The sequence below is a fragment of the Oncorhynchus tshawytscha genome, linkage group LG05, assembly GCF_018296145.1.
Source record: "Oncorhynchus tshawytscha isolate Ot180627B linkage group LG05, Otsh_v2.0, whole genome shotgun sequence".
In the NCBI taxonomy this organism is placed as follows: domain Eukaryota; kingdom Metazoa; phylum Chordata; class Actinopteri; order Salmoniformes; family Salmonidae; genus Oncorhynchus; species Oncorhynchus tshawytscha.
This window is the reverse complement of record NC_056433.1, coordinates 60,259,398-60,279,658: the sequence shown is the minus strand read 5'-3', so window position 1 is coordinate 60,279,658 and position 20,261 is coordinate 60,259,398. Positions and strand designations below refer to the sequence as shown.

Sequence of the window (20,261 nt, the reverse complement as noted above, 5' to 3'; positions counted from 1 at the left end):
GCCACACCAGATACTGACTGTTACTTTTGATTTTTACCCCCCTATGTTCAGGGATACATTATTCAATTTCTGTTACTTGTTCAGTTTATGTCTTATTGAATCTTATGCTCATACAAATATTTACATGTTTGCTGAAAATAAACAGTTGATCGTGAGAGGACGGTTCTTTTTTTGCTGAGCTTATATAGGCTAAGCAAAAATAAACGTTCCAAAGTGTTGAGTTAGCAAAGGACAATGAGTGAGTGGAACAACAGGGGTGCCCCATGTGGTAATGAACTGAAAAGACGATATTCACTGCTCAGGCCTGACAGAGGTTTTAAGATTCATCTTTATGTTGGCGGAGAGATACTTTGTCGAGAGAACACTGTGGCTGATGTGGTGTCCCAACTTCACTTCAATATTCTCTCGTCATTTGAACTGTGTAAATAGCATGGGGTGCAGCGCTGGTCTTTGGATGCCGGGGTTCACTTAATCATTACTCTCCCTGAAGTGAGACTGCACAGTGAAACCAATACAGGGACTTTTCTGCCATTGAAATCCTTGGGGGGGGGGGGCAGAAATCAGGATGGAAAAATGCTTTCAGTGTGAAAAAACAGACATAAAGTACATAAAAAAGATGAGGGACCTATAGATATTGTTTTTATAATATAATCTTTGAGAACTAACAATCAACAAAATAAAAGCTAGACAGTCAGACAGAATTGAAAATTCCAAAAACAAAGAATCTAGCAGTATTGATTTTATTATGTTTGAGCAAAATAACAGCATTGGCAATAGCAAAATGCATAGAATGAGGAAATTAGCTTTAAAAATTGGCACACATTCTCTCAGATCCATGGGAAAAATTTGTAGAATTGCAGAAAATTGGCTTAATTATAAAAATGTCTCTAGATCATCAAGATGGGGGGGCCTCTAAAAAACTGTGCAGATGGCAAACCGTGCCCATTGCCACACCCACCACCAAAGTCTCTAATCTATTTGATCCAGAAAAAACTCTGCCATATACAGTTGAAGTCAGAAGTTTACATACAATTTTTAATGATTCTAATCTAAGTGTATTTCAACCACTCCACAATTTTTTTGTTAACAAACTATAGTTTTGGCAAGTCGGTTAGGACATTTACTTTGTGCATGACACAAGTAATTTTCCAACAATTGTTTACAGACAGATTATTTCACTTATAATTCACTGTATCACAATTCCAGTGGGTCAGAAGTTTACATACACTAAGTTGACTGTGCCTTTAAACAGCTTGGAAAATTATGTCATGGCTTTAGAAGCATCTGATAGGCTAATTGACATAATTTGAGTCAATTGGAGGTGTACCTGTGGATGTATTTCAAGGCCTACCTTCAAACTCAGTGCCTCTTTGCTTGACATCATGGGAAAATCAAAAGAAATCAACCAAGACCTTAGAAAAAAAGTGTAGACCTCCACAAGTCTGGTTCATCCTTGGAAGCGATTTTCAAAAGCCTGAAGGTACCATGTTCATCTGTACAAACAATAGTACGCAAGTATAAACACCATGGGACCATGCAGCCGTCATACCTCTCAGGAAGGAGACGCGTTCTGTCTCCTAGAGATGAACATACTTTTGTGCGAAAAGTGCAAATCAATCCCAGAACAACAGCAAAGGACCTTGTGAAGATGCTGGAGGAAACGGGTACATACTTATCTTTATCCATAGTAAAACGAGTCCTATATCGACCTAATGTGAAAGGCCGCTCAGCAACGAAGAAGCCACTGTTCCAAAACCGCCATAAAAAAGCCAGACTTCGGTTTGCAACTGCACATGGGGATAAAGATGGTACTTTTTGGAGAAATGTCCTCTGGTCTGATGAAACAAAAATAGAACTGTTTGGCCATAATTACCATCGTTATGTTTGGAGGAAAAAGGAGGCGGCTTGCAAGCCGAAGAACAACATCCCAACTGTGAAGCACCGGGGTGGCAGCATCATGTTGTGGGGGTGCTTTGCTGCAGGAGGGACTGGTGCACTTCACAAAATAGATGGCATCATGAGGAATGGAAAATTATGTGGATATGTTGAAGCAATATCTCAAGACAGTCAGGAAGTTAAAGCTTGGTCGCAAATGGGTCTTCCAAATGGACAATGACCCCAAGCATACTTCCAAAGTTGTGGCAATATGGCTTAAGGAAAACAAAGTCAAGGTATTGGAGTGGCCATCACAAAGCCCTGACCTCAACCCCATAGAAAACTGAAAAAGTGTGTGCATACAAGGAGGCCTACAAACCTGACTCAGTTACACCAGCTCTATCAGGAGGAATAGGCCAAATTTCACCCAACTTATTGTGGGAAGCTTGTGGAAGGCTACCCAAAACATTTGACCTAAGTTAAACAATTTAAAGGCAATGCTACCAAATACTAATTGAGTGTATGTAAACATCTGACCCACTGGGAATGTAATGAAAGAAATAAAAGCTGAAATAAATCACTCTACTATTATTCTGCAATTTCACATTCTTAAAATAAAGTGGTGATTCTTACTGACCTAAGATAGGGAATTTTTACAAGGATTAAATGTCAGGAATTGTGAAAAACAGTTTAAATGTATTTGGCTAAGGTGTATGTAAACTTCTGACTTCAACTGTATGCCTTCAAAAATAATATCCCCACTCAAATGTGCTCAGAAATACCAATAATAACTGAAGGTCAAGGAAGATATTCAAGCTCCTGGGAATCCCTCTAAGCCCCTCAGAAGAGTTTTGGGCTTGGCTGAGGCCACTTACCTGCGGAGTGTGTCGCCCGATGCGCCACCTAGTGTACAGTCAGAGTAGGCGCTCTTCACCAGGTTGTGGACAGAGCTTCTCTCGGAAACTGAGCCTCCCCATCTGGAGTCTCTAGTCAGGGCCTCCAAGCCCGGGTAGCAGGGACTCCTCTGCTCCTCCACCAGAGTGGCATCACTCTTGTCTGAAGCAGAGCCTAAAGAAAGTGGAGAAACTCTCTTTAGAGCAGAGACACTTTCACCGGTAAGAAATGGTCACTTGATAGCATGATTTCAGGGAAAGTGGTTATTTTATGGTTAAAATCTCACCCCTTTTCACAGAGCCCTTTGAGTGAGGTGAAGATACTGGTGTGGAGCCTGCGGAGTGATGGGATGGCAGGTCTACTACAGTCCTGGTGTCATAAGGGGACCTGCGACTCATCAACTCATCATAGTGACTGTTCCCACTCGTGACACTGCAATGAGACGTTGAGAAAAGATGGTTCAAGTCCTACATCATGTGCATCTAACAACCACAAAAAGACTACTAAGACAACTTCAAAACTCCTTGCCAGGCTTCTCTGTCAGCCATGTGACATGAGTGCCACCTTGTGGTTAATCCTGTCATTTTTACAGTTTTTTCAAAATGATGTTTTTATTGCATGAGAGCAGTATTCAGATAGCAGCACCCTGTCACGTGACAGTGGTAGAAACCCTCCTTACCTGCGTCCGTTGTATCTTTTCTTATATTGGCTGCTGCCGCCGCTGCTACGGGATGACACAAAGTCATCCTCATACATTGGTGCCCCATCCACTAAACTGGCTGCAGACAGGCCACAATGCACAGGAGGGGTACGCCGGTCTGCTCGCTCCTCTCCTCCAACTGCAGGGAGAAGCCAGAGGAACAGATTATTGTTTAAAAGTTAATTCTTCATTCAAAACATGAAGGATACGGTTGGGTGTGTAAATGTGTTGGCTAACCTTTGGTGTGGCTGAGCAGGTGGTTCTTGGTGAAGATGTTGATGACACTATGAGGGCTTCCCTTGGCCAGTTCCTCCCATGGGCCACGGCTGCTGTCCCGTTGCTGAGAGAGGGGGCTGAGCCCCGGGTACTTCTCTGCCTCTCTCTGGAAGTGAGAGATGGGCTGGAAGCCCTCCCGCTGGCCTGCACAGAAGTCCAGAGCCCCAAGACGCTCTGCCGGTTTTGGGACCCCCTTTATGTTGGTGAGGGGGCTCCCGTCGCCCTCCGACAGGCTGCATTCGCTCAGCAGTGGGCCCTCACTGATGGACTCACCACTGGAGTCATGGGTGATGGTCTTCCCTCCCTTCTCCTCCTCTGGCTCCTTATGGTAGCCGAGGCCTGGGGCGGTCTGGGGCCTGCTGCCTGGAGCAGAGGTCCTTTCTCTCTGCTCTCTGAAGCTGTGCAGGTTGCCCACCCCTGGGAGTGCTCCGTTGTATGTGCTCTGGCCAGCACTCAGCAGCCTCTGGATCCTCATGGACAGCTCGTCAGCAGCATCAGCTCTCTCTCTGACCGGTGGGCTCACAGGCTTGGCCCAGTGGCCATCATCCGGAGGGGTCAGACCAGTCACGTCCATGTCCCATGCACAGCTATAGTTGATCCCTGCGCCAGCCAGTTTCCTCGCTTCACTCTCTATGCGAGTGGACAGGGACGCAGCGGTGGCTTTCAGGGCCTCAATGCGGTTCATCTTGGTCTTGTTGCCAGCTCCATTGAGAGTGGAGTGCTGGGGCCTTGCTGGGGGGTTGGTTCCCCTCCCACCAGAGCTCCCTGCTGTTTCCGGGCCTAAGAGTGGAGAGAAGAGCTGGTCTGTGGGTGGAGCCAGAGCGGTGGAGGGTCTGACTGCAGAACTCAGGCGGTCTGGCTGCAGCCACGATGGAACTCCCAAGCCCAACTCATTCCTACAGGAAGAAGAGAGCAGAGGATTAGTATTCAAATATACTACACTTTTTAAAAGTGTATTGAAAAAAAGGGCTTGGAAACACTGGAAATATTGTTTTATGGACTCAAAGTCCTTTAGTATATGGACTCAATGCATTTTAGTACTCAGCAATACTCTCTATAGGCTATGTCAAAGGTTTACAAGAATTTAAGACATCTAAATATGCATGCAGCCATTAAAATATGTGGTTTGTACAGTCTAACCCATGAGCTTCTGAGAACAACCTGTGTGTTCACTATACAAGCAAACATGTTCAGGGCCGAGGATCAAGTCAACAAAATTCCAAGAACTGCATAGCAACTCAAGAGCGTATGAACATTATGCAGATTACATACCGTAATGTTTACCCCACACAAGGACCAGACATACATTTACACAGAGTCATCTGATGTAACTGTTGAATCTAAAATAGCACTGGAAATTCCCTGTTTTAAGGTTAACTGAGCATACGCCACCATGTTTTGAAATGCTGCTAGGAGTGCCCATGGAAACAGACAGTTTAGAAACAAACAATTCCTTATTGGCTCTGTTGCTTCGCTATGAGGAAGTACTATGGTTCTGTGCTTTGTTTTGGGCCTCTACACTAGCCAGTGCTAGTGGAAAAGGTTACATATATAATGACCTTGAGAGTGGAGGGGGCGGGGGCTCAGAAAGAGACAGGTCACTGCTGGAGGAGGCACTCTGGGGTCTCTCCTGTCTCTTGTTCTCCTTGTCCGACTCCCCGGATGGCTGGTACAGGGACTTCTGCTATACGGGAACACACCACAAATAACTCATAGTTAGTTTCACTCACCACATGAGAGGTGTCATTTCCTACAGGCAACTTGAGGAGTTAAACTGAGGATAATTCTACATGTTACTATTTCACATATTGGTCCCTTTACATAACAAGAGCAGCTATGAATTGCATTTGACACACCGGCCATGCTATACTCATTTTCACTAAAGCATGCCATGCGAGTAAGGGGACGGTGAGGGCTTCATCCCCATTACAACTAAAGATGCCTTTACCTGGTAAATGACTATGGCAGATGCTGGCTGTGTCTGGGAAGGCAGAGGTTTGTCTCCTAGCTGAGCCTGTTCCAGAAGTAGTTTGGTGTAGGTCTCCTGCAGGCGTTTCTGTACTGGGCTTTCCGGTAGTGCAGGGCCCTTATTGGCTAGCCCCTCTCTCTGCTTTCTGTACAGCTCCTGCAGACGTTGGCTCTTCCTCTCCGCCTCCTCCCTCTGGGCCCTCCGCTCCTCCACCTGACGTCTCTTGCGCTCCTCCTGTTGCCGGGCGATGTACTGGCGCACTGAGTCGGAGTCGTAGTGCCTCTTCCTGGGCGCTGGTTCTGAGGGCTCCGGCTTGTTGCGCTTGGCAGGGCTGGCACTTCGGGAGCCCCATAAGGAGGAGCCACCAGTCGTCCATGCTGTGGTTCTGGCCCTGGACTCTGAACCTCTCCTGGGATCCGCTGGACCTCGCTCCTCTGCTCTGCTCTTCAGCTGCAGGTCATCCAGGATGCCCCGGATATCTGCAGAGAGGTCGTCTGTGTTGGGGGCCCTGTCCTTGGCTGGGCCTGCAGACTGAAGGTTGGGATGGGTGGTCCTGTCTCGGCTGCTGGGTCTGGACCGATGCTTCAGCTCCGGACGGTGGTCTGAATTTGACCGGGGAAGGGGTCCTGGAAAAGATTTGTGAAGACACAAAGGGTACTGATTGGTGACTGATATTATTGTTAATGGAAAGGAAAATGTTTTGAGTGCATGATTAGGTGGGAAATATTGGTCACCATTAGGGCTGTCAAAGTTAACATTTTTAACAGCATTGTTTTGTTTTTTAGGCCTTTAATCACATCTCCATTTTTTCTTAAAGTTTTGAGCAATAAGTTTTATAAGGAAAACTTCAAAGTTCAACCATAAACACTTTCACAGGTGTTTCTTTAAATAACAACAAACACTTAATTTGCACAGAAGTAGCTAGTTTGTTATGCTAACGTTAGCTAGCTTACAAAATGAGAATGTTTAGAATGTCAAGGCTGAAATCCTTTAGATTCAACTCTGATTCCATTTAGCAACTGTTTTTATTGTAGTCCTCAAGTCAAAAGATTTTAGCAAATTATCCCAATTCTAGTAGTAGCAACTTGTGACTAGTTAATGTTTATGAACACGGATAAGAAGTAGACATGGCTAGATGCATTAGCTGTATGAAATGTTATGTGAACTCAGACCTGGCTGATCTGTTATTGTCTTAGAATAGTGGCAGTACAACCCTTTATGCCTCACTCCAATTCCCCCGTGTGTATTTGAGTCTAGCACAGGGACAACCACTGGAAACCAGATTGTGCTGACAGGGACAACCACTGGAAACCAGACCGTGCTGAATTGTGCAGTCAGTCAGAAACGGCGAGTCAATCGTAATTAATTCCGGTCACTGACAGCCAATGTTTGCTAATGTGCCTGTGTGCTGGAAGAGACGACAACCCCTTTATTTATTGATATTTCTTTAGCCATGTCGACTGTCTGTCGCAGGGCACTGTATGCCTTTTAACATGAAATCAACACTAAAAAACATGAACACCACATATACTGTAACAATATCCACTACTAACACGATTGCTTTGTCACACATTTTTTGTTTTGCCAGACCACCAACTGCTGTCTGGTTTTCATAGTGCTGACAAATAAAGTTAGATTTGATTTGCCTGTAAATGTAGTGGAGGGGGATGAGCGAGATGGGTGAGGGGTGTAGGCGAGGTGGAACGAAGAGGGGGTGGAGGAGAGGGGAGGGGTTGGAGGAGAGGGGTGGGAAGGCCAAGCAGAGCAGAGAGGAGTGAGGGTAGTATGCAGGTCTCAAATCCCACCTGTCCTGGCCAGTCTGTCTGTGGGCTCTGGCCTTTGCTCTCGAGGCAGACGTGGAGCGGGACCCAGTACCATCTTCACCATCTTCTGGCCCTCGCGCCATGACGTGGTGCTGATCACTGCAGCAACAGTGAAGACGGAAAGAAAACACACAGAAGGTCATAATCAGTGTTGAGTTCTGCAGTAATGACTTACGTTAGGATTGTTTCTCAGACGGCCAAGATTTACAACTTAAATGAATCACATAAAACCCTTTGAAGTGCAAGGATCTTCATGTCCCCAAAAGAGAGACAAAAACATGATTTCTCTCTCTCTACTTTGAATGTCTTTGGAGATTAATTATTTTAGAGCGGCATCATCAAATTTAATGAGTTTGGCTCAATTATGCACCATCTGAAATCAACTTAGAAAACTTAAAGACCAGCAGCTGTTTCTGTTTTGTAAAGGAACTTGATCACAGATTTCAGAGGGCTATTTTTAGTGAGCGGACTGGGAGCAGAGGCCAGCAGCAGGGTAGAAGGGGAGGATAGCTGGGTGACAGGATAAGACTAGGTTATACCACATTCATCTCACTTTCCACTGCACTGGGAAGGAGAGAGAGATGTTTGTTTATTTTCCCTTTTGTACATCATTACAATACTGTATATAGACTTAATGATATTTGAAATGTCTTTTCTTTTGGAACTTTTGTGAGTGTAATGTTAACTGTACATTTTTTATTTCACTTTTGTTTATTATCTATTTCACTATCTTTGGCAATGTAAACATAAGTTTCCCATGCCAATAAAGGCCCTTAAATGAAATTGAGAGACTAGTATGGGCCCTGTTAAAGGGTGTCTGTTCTCAGCTGTGAGAGCTGGTATGGCAAGCATCTGCATTCCAGATAGTGTGCCTCTAAGCCGCTGCTTGCTTGCAATCAGCATGTGATACATTCTGGACATATCTTTGAAGATAAGAGACTAAATGCTGGCACTCCCACACAAACAGAGGGGCCTGTTGACTAGCACACAGTTAAGAGAGGCCTTCTGTGGTATGGGCCTGCCAAATGTATTCACTGTGATACGCCTGCTCTGGTTCAGTGTGCATACTGCACAGTAACTGATGAACCAAAATAAATGTGATTTGTAGTCTCCTACTGAGGGGGATTCCCCTTTGTGAAAGACCCCTTGACTTCACAATGATTATTAATGAGTATTATCACCTAACCTACACACAATATTGAAGTAAGTTTGACATCTTCTATTGAATTCATAGACCCAGGATGAGTATGCACTACTGGGGGGGATTGAAAGAAAGAAAGAAAGAGGAAAAAGATCCAACCTGGCTTGGTCTTTGGGTCCGGAACAGGAGCTGATTTATGGACTTTCCTCACAGGCTTGGACGGCTTCCTCTCCTTAGCCTTCTCTGTGGGCCGCTGCTGGGGCTTGGTACTGTCTAAAATGTGGAGAAAGGAGATGACATGACAGTCTGAGCACCACAGAGTGGAAATGAACAGAACTATCAAATTACAAAAAGCAGCCCAACAAAAAAAATCTGAATGCAAAACAAAGCTATTGAATAGGAAGCTGGTGGACTGTGTCAGTGTAATGAAGAAGCTGAGCGCTTTGGCTCCTACACTTGGGTGGAAGCCCAGGAATCAGCAGAGAGCCAGAGAGGACAAAGAAAAGAGACTTTGAGAGAAGAAAAATCTTCAAGTAGTCATACAAAACTATGGGAAATGAGCCGTGCTGCAGTTGTGGCAAAATGCAAGGAAAGTCTGCTGCAGCGAAAAAACCTCAGCGCAGTCATCAAGTTTTCCTAAATTTAAAAAAGAGAACACTCAGATTTCTTTGGTGGTATTTCTATCTCAGCATTATCCTCGTATCAAAAAGGACAGTAACATTATTTCTTAAAGGAAACAGTTGATTGGGATAGGTCAAATAGGTCTCAGTCCTCCTGAAAGTACTGGTGCGTATCTAATGCCATCTAATCTCCAGGGCAGTTTGAAAAAGCAGAGCAGCATTTATGCAAAGGAGCTTGAAACAGGACTGTCAGATACATTTATAGCCTATTATGAAACAGGACAACCAACTACACTGTCCATTTGATGCCATTTGATCTCAACAGCCCATCGACTCTATTGAACGTCGATGAGTTGGCAGTTCATCTCAAAAGTGCATTGAGTCACAACATACAACTCTGTATTACAGGGATTATTATGTAGCATATAATAGTGTGTGTTCTGTGATCTGACATCTACTGCTCGGTGCCCACCTGAGAGCTGGCGAGACAGGTCTCTGTAGATCTCTCTGCTCAGGTTGTGGAACTCCTCCTCTCGCCACACTTTCCCATCAGGAGTGCGGATCTTTGTCTCACTACTGCTGAAACCTGATATGGGATTGGGTTACATAAGATTTGGTTTGAAGGCATTTTGTAATGCTATTTTTACATCCAGTGTAACTGCATCTTTCCAGTGGACCTTACCTTTGTATACAGGTGCCGGAGGTGCGGCTGCCACTTTGCGCACTTTAGCCGTGGGTGCGGTGGTTTTCTCCACAGCTCCAGCGATGCCCACTGTCTGATCCAGGTACCCCAGCAACCCATCTCTCTCTGCAGCCTCCTCCAGGTGCTCTCTCTGCCTGCGGATCCGCTCCTTCAGCTTCTCCAGCTTGTCATCCGGCTGCCTTCGCCTTAAGTTTTCCAGCCGCTGGGAGGCTGAGCCAGGACTGGAGGACGAAGAGTTCTCTGCTGAGGGTGGTGCCGGGCACTCCAGGGTGTGTGCTTTGGGCCTGTCCTCCGGGCCCTCCTCCCTGTGAGGGTCTCTGGCTGCAGTAGCGTGGCTTGGGGGACGCAGGGCGTCCAGCGCGGGCCGGTCGTTGAGGTAGCGCACCACGGTGCTGTCCAGAGCAGACGAGTGTGTGCTGTCCAGGTCTTGGCAGGTTTGCTGGTCTCGGGTGTCGCTCTGGTAGACCAGCTGGCTGAGACGGGAGTCCGGGGGAGGGGGGTTAGCCACCTTGGACTGCAGACTGTGGGCCTCCAGCTGGGAGGAGGTCAGGGGTGGAGGAGTCGCTTCCCTGGGGGAAGCAGGATGATTAGAGCAGAAACAAATTGGCTAGTTGCTATTTACAAAAACCTCAGAAAACAAGCTACTCGAGTGAGAGGTGTCAAGATCATATGGCTTTGAATGGCATCCTTTTATGTGCAAAGACTTACACATGTAGATGTGGCGGTTATTAGTATAAAAGGACTATTTTAAAGTAGCCACTTAACAACCATCCTCTGACAGCAGGCCTTATAGGATTACAGACAGGGACTGAAAAAAACAACCTTTTGTCCTGTATCATAGCACAACCTCCACTCAGTCACAGCAAACATGAGTAAATACGGTGGAAATGTACTTCTGACTTTAAAAAAAAAACCATCTCATAAAAATCAGAGTGTTTTAACAATGCATACCTATAGGAAGCCAGAGGCTCCTTGAACTCCACACAGTTGTTCCTACGGACATTGCTGTCCTGTGTGGTGTTCCTCAGGGGGCTGCGGGAGCTCTTGTCTGGGCTGCGGGAGCTCTTGTCTGGGCTGCGACGACTTCTTGTGCTGGACTTGGAGGTTCCACCTGCCTGAGAGCAGTCCTCTGTGCGCCGCCCATCTGAGTCAGGAGAGATAGGGTTAGATCCCTGCAAACTAACCTTGCAATGCAAAATTAATTACACTTGTATCTGCAAAGTAATGATGATGCCTGCTGCTGCCAAGTCCAGTTCGAGGGAGAACCTTGTTCTATAAATAGTAACCATGGCTTCCAAGGATTAGCTATCCCATTGGGTGCCTCACCCCTGCGGCTGACTTTCCTTGTGGCGCCCCCAGAGCTTTTCTTTGTATCCATGATGGATTCCAGCAGAACCCCAGAGCCAGGAGCTGCCTCCAGGCGGTTCTCAATGTGCCGCAACTGCAAGGAAAACAAGAGCGCCTGCCTCAGATACACAATGTAGAACAAAAACTCACTTCAGAGTCCAGACAGACATCACAAATACCACAGGCCTTGAGTCATTACATTAAGGGTGTCTCCCCTCAGAGAGAAACAGTAAAATCAGACAATGTAAATATTGGTTTACTTACAGCAGCTTTGGTCTGATTCAGACTTGTCCATGCAGCTGACAGCTCTGAGTGGAGAAAGGCATTTCAGTGAAAAGAAACACGGGGCTAAAGAAAAAAAGGCAACACAAAAAGGTAAACAACGTCTTTGCAGCCCCATAGACACCACAGAAGGCTGCTGAGGGGAGGACGGATCATAATAATGTCCAGAACAGAACAAATGGAACGGCATCAAACACCTGGAATCCATGTGTTTGATACCATTCAACTCCAGTCATTAAAACAAGCCCATTCTCCCCAATTAAGCTAACACCAACCTGCTGTGATAGACACATTTGAGGTGACATGGAGGGGTATCCCAAGTCCTTATTACTTCAGTGTGCCAGACAGTAGGATGTTGCACTGATATAAAAAGGATAATAATAGCATAAGAGACATTAAGAAGCTGACCTCTTCCGTTGTCCTGCCCAGTAGGCTGCACCGGGGGAGTCAGGTGTGGCTCACTCCGCTTGGAGCTCCACATCACACCTTCAATTGGAATAGTAGAAGACAGTAATGAAGTAAGGAAATATACTTGATAACACTTCACCAAGACAATCATCTGATCAATAAATACAGTTTGCTGAGTAGCTGTAAATGAGAAAAATGAATGTAATGTCAGCAGCAGTACTTTTATGCTGCCATCTACCTCGGAAAACAGAGTACACAGAATACAAACTGCCTCAGCAGAAACACTGAAGCCAAACACAACATTAAAGATAGTGGCAGGCAGATAATCCAAGTGACTGGGACAAACACCTCTATGTGCAGTGGGTCAAAACAGGAAGAATTATACATATATATGGTTGTCTAGGAAATGGATTTTCATGACAGACTGCTAACTCAAGAGAGGTTGCACTACCATTTAAAACCGGTCCTACAGCAAATAACTAACAAGGTTTATGTATTTGGCTCCCGAGTGGCACAGCGTTCTAAAGCACTGCATCTCTGTGCAAGAGGCGTCACTACAGTCCCTGATTCGAAACCAGACTGTATCACATCCGGTCGTGATTAGGACTCCCATAGGGCTGCACACAATCAATGCATGTCCCTCTCCCAGTGTTAAGATTTTGTTAAATAAACCAATAATGGTCCCTTTACCTAAATGTGTTCAAATGAAGAAAAAAACAGGACATTCTGGCATCTCATATGTCACACTTCATGCATTCCTCTCATGTCAAGACAGTTTACTCATAAACAACACATAACACTTCCTTGAAGGGGTCAGTTCAGGCTAGCATGAATGACTATTGCAAATGCTATGGTTACATTCAAGATCTAGCCTACTCCCCATACACTCTACACACGCTCCTCTATACACTCATACACGCTACCACTTTTTACAGTCTCTCTGCCAACTGAAAGTGACAGCCACAAATCAACGTGTTTAATAAAATATGAGATCTGCAGCAACAATTCGTTCACTACATACAATGCAAATTATCAGCCATTGTAGGCAAAAACAAATACTTTAAATGCAGCAACTTTGTAATAAAAGTGTAATAACTGGGCACACAACGTTAGCTACAGTTTGTGTTTTTACGTTTGAAAAGCCATTATTCATCATTACTAATATAAATCTGCAATAAATCGTTTCCTTAAATGGTGTGTTATTCTAGCTAGCTACCAGTCTCTAATAGAAAAACTAAGTTAAGGCTGCCAACATAAAAGTTAAATCAACTTAGGCTGCATTTTGTATAGAATTATTCACATAAACATGACTGTCCAGTTGTCCACATTGAAGCACAACATCGGTCACTTGCAAGTAGCTAACGTTAGCTAGTTGTCTCAATGTCTAGATGAGAGACTGAATCAATCAAGAAAAGCTGACTCCGCAGTGAAGCTAGCTACAGTAGTTAACTAGTTAGGTAAAATTGTTAGCTAGCTAACGTTAGTTACCTAGGTAACTTAAGGATTTGCCGACGGGGGATTTACACCACACATTGTATTGAAAACTAGCTAGCTACTACTAGTATCTATGTATATTAATAAAACTATCTTCAGTATGATTGTTCTTCTGTGGGTAATCGACATTAGCTAAATAGCTAACTTTGTAGCTAGCTATAAGGCTAAAGTTAGTTTGGGGCTTAGTTTAAAGGCAATTTTGCACAACTTCAAAAAGACGCCAATCGTGGCCACATACCGGTACGGGTGACGCTCCGATCTAGATGTCCATGGCTAGTGATGCTAGCTAGCTAGCTAATTTGTTGATGGTCAGAAAATCCAACTTTTACAAAACCCCAGGCCGCTGCTATACTGTAGCTAGGCTACTGTCAGATTTTAGCCAGCTAGCTTGTTAGCATCAACAATATAACTTATTTCCAGAGGTCTGTCGCCTGCTATCAAAGCCTCAGTATTGGAGAGTTTGGTTTAAGGCTTCTATTAATAATTAGCCACCCGCGTTCCAGGTTGTCTTTTCCCGGGTTACAGTGTTGATATTCCCCGTCCGTTACGTTGACTGTCCGCCATTGATAAAATAACTACAGGAAACTGGTGCCGCAGAACCTCGCGGGAGGTGGAAACGTGATTTCACAACACGAGACTACGTTCAAGTTCGAGTCGGAACGAAGAGTGCGTTCGTAAATTCACTCTGGTTATCTACTACGATTTCAGAGCATTCTCGTCAGAGTGTGCAAGAGCGCAGAATAGCTGATGAATCTACTAACGCTCAATACCCGTTGAATATGGCCGGTGTCAGTAAACGTCGGCAAAGAAGCATAATTAAATTGTTGCCTGCAGCACAGTTTCAGTCACCAACGCTCTGGATAACATGAAAACAGCTTTTACCAGCTCTGCTAGGGCGAGTAAAATGGTCAGAGTGAGGCGTTCAAACATTTGTGTCTGGAAGTAGGTAGCAAGCTAGCCAACGTCAGCCAGTTAGCTTGGGTGCTTGACTGCCGTGAGGTCTTTACGCTCGGATCAACCCAACTCCTTGGTCAGAGCGTCCAGTGTGTGCTCTGAATTTACAAACGGACCATCTGACAATGCTCTGAATTTACGAACGACCAGAGCGCACACTGGTACTCCAGATTAAATTTACGAACACACCCTAAGAAACTGACATTACGGACTTGCTAACGCGTCTTATAACCATGTGCCGCGTTCACGTGATAGTCGGACCTATAAACTAGGAAATGTCCAATTTGCTAACTCGCTGTAGAAATATGACCACTTGAGAAGGTACAAAATCAACCAACAGAACGGGCTATGCAAATAATTTACATTTATTTTAACTCGGAGGTTCCGAATTTCTGATAGCAAGTAAACGCGGCAATAGACATATGGTACGTTCCTGAAATCGGAATCTCGGAACCTCAGAGTTAAAATTGAACGTAAATTATTTGCGTAGAACTTCTTCCTATTGGTTGATTCTGGTACTTTTAAGTGGGCAACTCGGAGCTCATAATTCTTCAAAAAAATTCAAGTCAGAAATGTCAGAGTTTTCTAGTTCCGATTAGCACTTCAACGCGGCATCATCTTTCTACAACCAGTTTCCGAGTTATCTCAAATGCACCAAAGCCAGGGGCGTAGTTGTCTTAAATCCTCAAAGTTCCGTAAGGGGTCAAAAATGGCAGCCATCTTGGTCATCCAAAACCAGTCTAATTGGAATGATTAACAGTAGAGGCATAGGTGCTGCATTTCTGTCTTTTACAGGAAAATAAATGGCATGTAATTATCAGAAATTGCGTAGTGGAATTATAGTCAACCTAAAATATTGACTATTAAAATATTGTATACACATTTTCTGTATAAATAAGCTCTAAATATATGTATACAGAACATAAATGTCTCAGATGTTGTTTTCTTGGAAAGCTGTGAGTGCTATTATATTACACAATATCAATACTTATTTTCGCCAATGCTTCCAAATCAAATTTTATTGGTCACATATACATGGTTAGCAGATGTTATTGCGAGTGTAGTGAAATGCTTGTGCTTCTAGTTCCGACAGTGCAGTAATATCTAATATCAATCTAAGTAATCTAACAATTCCACAACAACTACCTAATACACACACATCTAAGTAAAGGGCTGGAATAAGAATATATACATATAAATATATGGATGAGTGTTACGTTTGCTGGACCATTCGGGAAACTGTTGAGCGTGAAAAACCCAGCAGCATTGCAGTTCTTGTCACACTCAAACCAAAACTGTACTACCATACCCTGTTCAAAGGAACTTGCCCATTCACGCTCTGAATGGCACACATACACAATCCATGTCTCAATTGTCTGAAGGCTTAAAAATCCTTCTTTAACCTGCCTCCTCCCCTTCATCTAAACTGACTGAAGCTGTTAAACATCGTCATCTGATCTGAGACAGCAGTGTATGGCTGTGGATTGACTGCACTGTTTGAATTAGATGTTGGCATATTGGCAGTTAATTAGAAATATGTATGAAATCATTCCTCTAAAACTGTCTGGCTAGCTAGCTAATAAACATACACTGCAGATACATTTTTCAAATTCATTATTTTACATACAATATCTTATCACAGACCTGGCAAACCATGGGTGACCAATGCATTCCAGGTGACTACCTCATGAAGCCTGGTTGAGAGAATGCCAAGAGTGTGCAAACCTGTCATCAAGGCAACGAGTGGCTACTTTGAAGAATCTCAAATACAAAATATATTTGGATTTATTTAACACTTTTTTGGTTACTAAATGATTCCATATGTGTTATTTCATAGTTTTGATGTCTTCACTATTATTCTACAATGCAGAAAATTATAAAAAGAAAGAAAAACCCTTGAATGAGTAGGTGTGTCCAAACTTTTTACTGGTACTGTACATAGACACTTTAATAATGGAACACTAGTCACTTTAATTATGTTTAAATAATGTTTACATACTGCATTACTCATCTCAAATGTACATACAATACTGTATTCTATTCTATTGTATTTTAGTCAATGGGACTCCGACATTGCTCAATCTAATATTTTTATTTCATTATTTTACCTTTAGATTTGTGTGTATTGTTGTGAATCGTTTTTAGATACTACTGCACTGTTGGAGCTAGGAACACAAGCATTTCGCTACACCCGAAATAACATCTGCTAAATAGGTGTATGTGACCAATAAAATGTGATATGATGATTTGATTTGAAGGGGTCGGTTTCCTCCTCAACTAGGTTTAATGGCGTGCCGCCGGGGAAAAAAAGAAGAAAAATATGCATACGGTCTTTTTCCCCCCACCACCATGCTAGTGGATATTGCCCAAGTTGTACTCATAAGGAGCTACTTAAAGCAGAAAACAGCCGTTGAAACAACGACAACGCGCAGATCCCGCACCTTTTTCGGTAAAAAGCTGAGGGATGGCGCTAAATAAATGTAACCACTCTCAAATGCATAGACATAGCTACGGATGCAAGGACTGACCATCCATGATATCCAAATTATAGTTTTAACCATGTGTTGAGGCTATATGGTGTTTGTTTACATTTACTTTGTTTGCAAAGATTGGAATAAAACAAGAAACTTACAACCTTCTTCCTTTACACACATCAGGGAGCATGCTATAGATAGCCAATTAGCACCGGAGGTCTCTCTTTCTACCATATGTATTGTGTAAACATCAGCTGTAACATTGAGATATGGCTTTGTGAGAACCCTAACCGTATAAAGGTGTGTATCAATTTAACCTTTTGCTTAAAAAAATGTTTTTTAGCTGATATGAAAGATAAGGTCCTTATGCTTCCAAAATCGTACCTCAAGCAATACGTGTTAATATTCAGACCGAATGTCGGGGCTCTTAACAAAACTTCCCCATACAGAAGAGGCCTTCATCTAATGACTCTTATGTGTAATGTTATAGAAATGAGAGTCATGATGAAGGGCTAGAGTGGCTAATGCTACTTCCTGATGCTGTACACCATGTTTAGCCAGGGGGGACCAGAAATGAGGCAGGTTGAGTTTTCCAGGGTTAGATTAGTGGAGATGGTGTCGTATGCTGAGGCAGTGAAGAAAGTAGAGGAAGATGGGTCAAGGCAGGGTATGGGTCAAGGCAAAATATCTAGACCCTTCACCCCTCAATAGCTGCCAAAAAGGCCTGAAAACTAGCCCAATAAATATTTGCCAGCAAGATAGGAGTTGCAACATTCATCCAATAAACCCTTTTTTCTATAATGTTATCAAGCGAATTAAGAAGGAATATCAACGCAATTTTTAATGACAAAGACTAAGAAGCAAAATGTGCTTTTCTATCAAAATAATAATTCTTGACCATTTAAGAGTAAGTCACAAGAGAAAATATAAATCACCCTTATTAAACTCGCCAGATAATTTTCTGTCAATCGATGTCGATTTAACTTGTTTTGACTGCTATGATTAAGCAATAAGGCCAGATGTGTGGTATATGGCCAATATACCACGGCTAAGGGCTGTTCCTAGCCTGTTCCTAGGACACAGCCCTTAGCCGTGGTATATTGGCCATATACCATAAACTTCTGATGTGCCTTATTGCTATTATTCACTGGTTACCAACATAATTAGAACAGTAAAAAAAAAGTTTTGTCATTTGGGCTCCTGAGGGGCGCAGTGGTCTAAGGCACTGCATCTCAGTGCTAATGGCTTCACTACAGACACCCTGGTTCGAAACCAGTCTGTATCACAACCGGCTGTGATTGGGAGTCCCATATGGCGCCACACAATTGGCCCAGTGTTGTCCAGGTTTGTCCGGTGTAGGCCATCATTGTAAATAAGAATTTGTTCTTAACTGACTTGCCAAGTTAAATGAAAGAAAAAAAAATCCTGTGGTACACTGTACACGGTCTGATATACCACAGCTTTCAGGGCTCAAACCACCAAGGTATGATAGGCTATTTTCTGGCAATTGTGCCGTTATTATGCGCCAGATGTTAAGATAACAAACATGACCTTTTTGCAAGATTTACTTATTTCAATAGGCATAGGTTATTGACCAAAATCTGGGTTGATAATTTCAATTAAACTTTGCCATGTTCTCTATGCTACCACCTATTGATATGTAATCTCTCAGGAAAAGTGGCGGTTTCGAAAGGAGTGGGCATTTACAAAGTAACCAACTAAGGAGAAGTGGGGTTTCAAAAGTGCCATCCTGTCTTCTTCTTATTTGGCGGTTGGCAACAAACTTTAAGGTGCATTACTGCCACCAACTCGACTGGAGTGTGGACCAGCGAAAGGAAAGGTCTAAATTCTATGCAATATTCTCATCTCCCTAAGGAAATGAAATACATAATTAAATACTTCATCCCCAGTTCATTTAATATTGGCTCTTCATCCCCATTACTCCTCAAATCTAATAACAATTGCTCCCTTTCCCTCCCATGTTTCAGGCACTGAAATAGAATGTGTTCCACTGTCTCCTTCTCCTCCTGACAATGAGCACACCTCCCAGGTCAATGTTTCCCCACCAATTTCAATGTACTATTGAGCCTTCTGTGTCACAGTTTCAGCTTTGTGATTACACTTTCCTCCCTTCTATCTCAGCCTGAGGACCTCCCTGCCCCCACCTTTTCCTGAATCGTATACAGGTGCCTTCCCATTCCCTCCCTTTTCCACAACTCTTGCCATTTGTTTTGTAACCTTATGTCCTTGTAGTTTACCCAATATGTCATGGTTAGCTGTTGTCTTCTTAACTTTAACGGCATCTCTCCCAACTCTACCTGCATCGCTGCCACCAGGGAGGTCCTGAGTGCTCCACAACATATTCTTAGGGCTTGGGCCTGGATAACATTTAGCTTTTCTAAAGATGTCTGAGCTGCTGATCCGTATGCTACCCTTCCACAATCCAGTGATGACCTTAACAGCACTATATATAGCATTTTCAATGCCATTCTATCTGCCCCCCACTCCATACCAGACAGGCAATGCATCACATTCAATATTTTCTTTCCTTTGACAACTACTCTGTTAATATGCTCCACCCATGTCATTTGAGTGTCAAACCAGACCCCCAGACACCAAAACACTCCCACCCTCTTCAGATTCTTTCCATGCAACAAGTATATTTCCTCCCCAACCTTCCTTCTAGAAAAAAACACTGTGTGTTTCTTCAAGGGAAACAGAAGAGGTAAACATAAGCATACATTTAGAAAAGACACAACAGAATGGTTAGATACAGTGGCAATGGTTAGAGACTGTCACAAACTGACATTGCATTTGGGAAATGTCAAACTAGCAATTTAGGCATTTTGAAAGAAAGAGCTATAGCACCCTCTGCTGGTTGTTCTTCTCAAACATCTTTCAACAAGGAAATTATTAATGTTGAATAGGTAAATCCTCATAGCAGATCAGCAAAACAGGATGAAAAGAGTACTTTAATCCTTGGAGAAGTACAAAGGCCGTCACCAAACTTCACAGCTCAAGTCACTTTTTAGGTGCTAGGGGCTGAAATCGAAATGCAGAAAGATTTGTGTTGAAATGTGTTGAAAGATTTTCCAAAGTATTGTTCGCTTCCCTTTCCCGCCGTTCACTACAGTATTTAAATTTAAATCTATTAATGGGTTCTCCTTAATAAGGGCCTTATTTAGCTGAAATTCAATGTGCCATATCAGAGGAAAATTTGCACTATGTCAAAATCTGGGCTGTAGTCCATGCAGCTTGTGTATCACTTGAAGGAGGTGGTGCATGGCTATCAATCCTAAAG

The 20,261-nt window shown here is 43.4% G+C and overlaps 1 protein-coding gene across 4 annotated transcripts in view; it reads right to left on the bottom strand.

Moving 5' to 3' along the window:
• Positions 1-14,123, bottom strand: part of cep350 (centrosomal protein 350) — a 36,468-nt gene extending 22,345 nt beyond the window's left edge. For 3 of the 4 annotated variants that reach the window (XM_024421645.2, XM_024421648.2, XM_024421647.2), the window contains exons 1-15: positions 13,771-14,123; positions 12,039-12,116; positions 11,613-11,656; positions 11,328-11,442; positions 10,953-11,145; positions 9,981-10,570; positions 9,771-9,884; positions 8,838-8,951; positions 7,520-7,636; positions 5,694-6,340; positions 5,305-5,429; positions 3,707-4,641; positions 3,449-3,608; positions 3,056-3,201; positions 2,751-2,943 (exon numbers count right to left, since the gene is read on the bottom strand). In XM_024421645.2, the coding sequence (XP_024277413.1) occupies positions 2,751-2,943; positions 3,056-3,201; positions 3,449-3,608; positions 3,707-4,641; positions 5,305-5,429; positions 5,694-6,340; positions 7,520-7,636; positions 8,838-8,951; positions 9,771-9,884; positions 9,981-10,570; positions 10,953-11,145; positions 11,328-11,442; positions 11,613-11,656; positions 12,039-12,111 (3,566 nt within the window). In that variant the 5' untranslated portion in view covers positions 12,112-12,116; positions 13,771-14,123. The remainder of the gene's footprint in view (positions 1-2,750; positions 2,944-3,055; positions 3,202-3,448; positions 3,609-3,706; positions 4,642-5,304; positions 5,430-5,693; positions 6,341-7,519; positions 7,637-8,837; positions 8,952-9,770; positions 9,885-9,980; positions 10,571-10,952; positions 11,146-11,327; positions 11,443-11,612; positions 11,657-12,038; positions 12,117-13,770) is intronic. The other variant, XM_024421646.2, reaches the window with a different exon arrangement.
• Between the last annotated feature and the right edge of the window lie 6,138 nt (positions 14,124-20,261).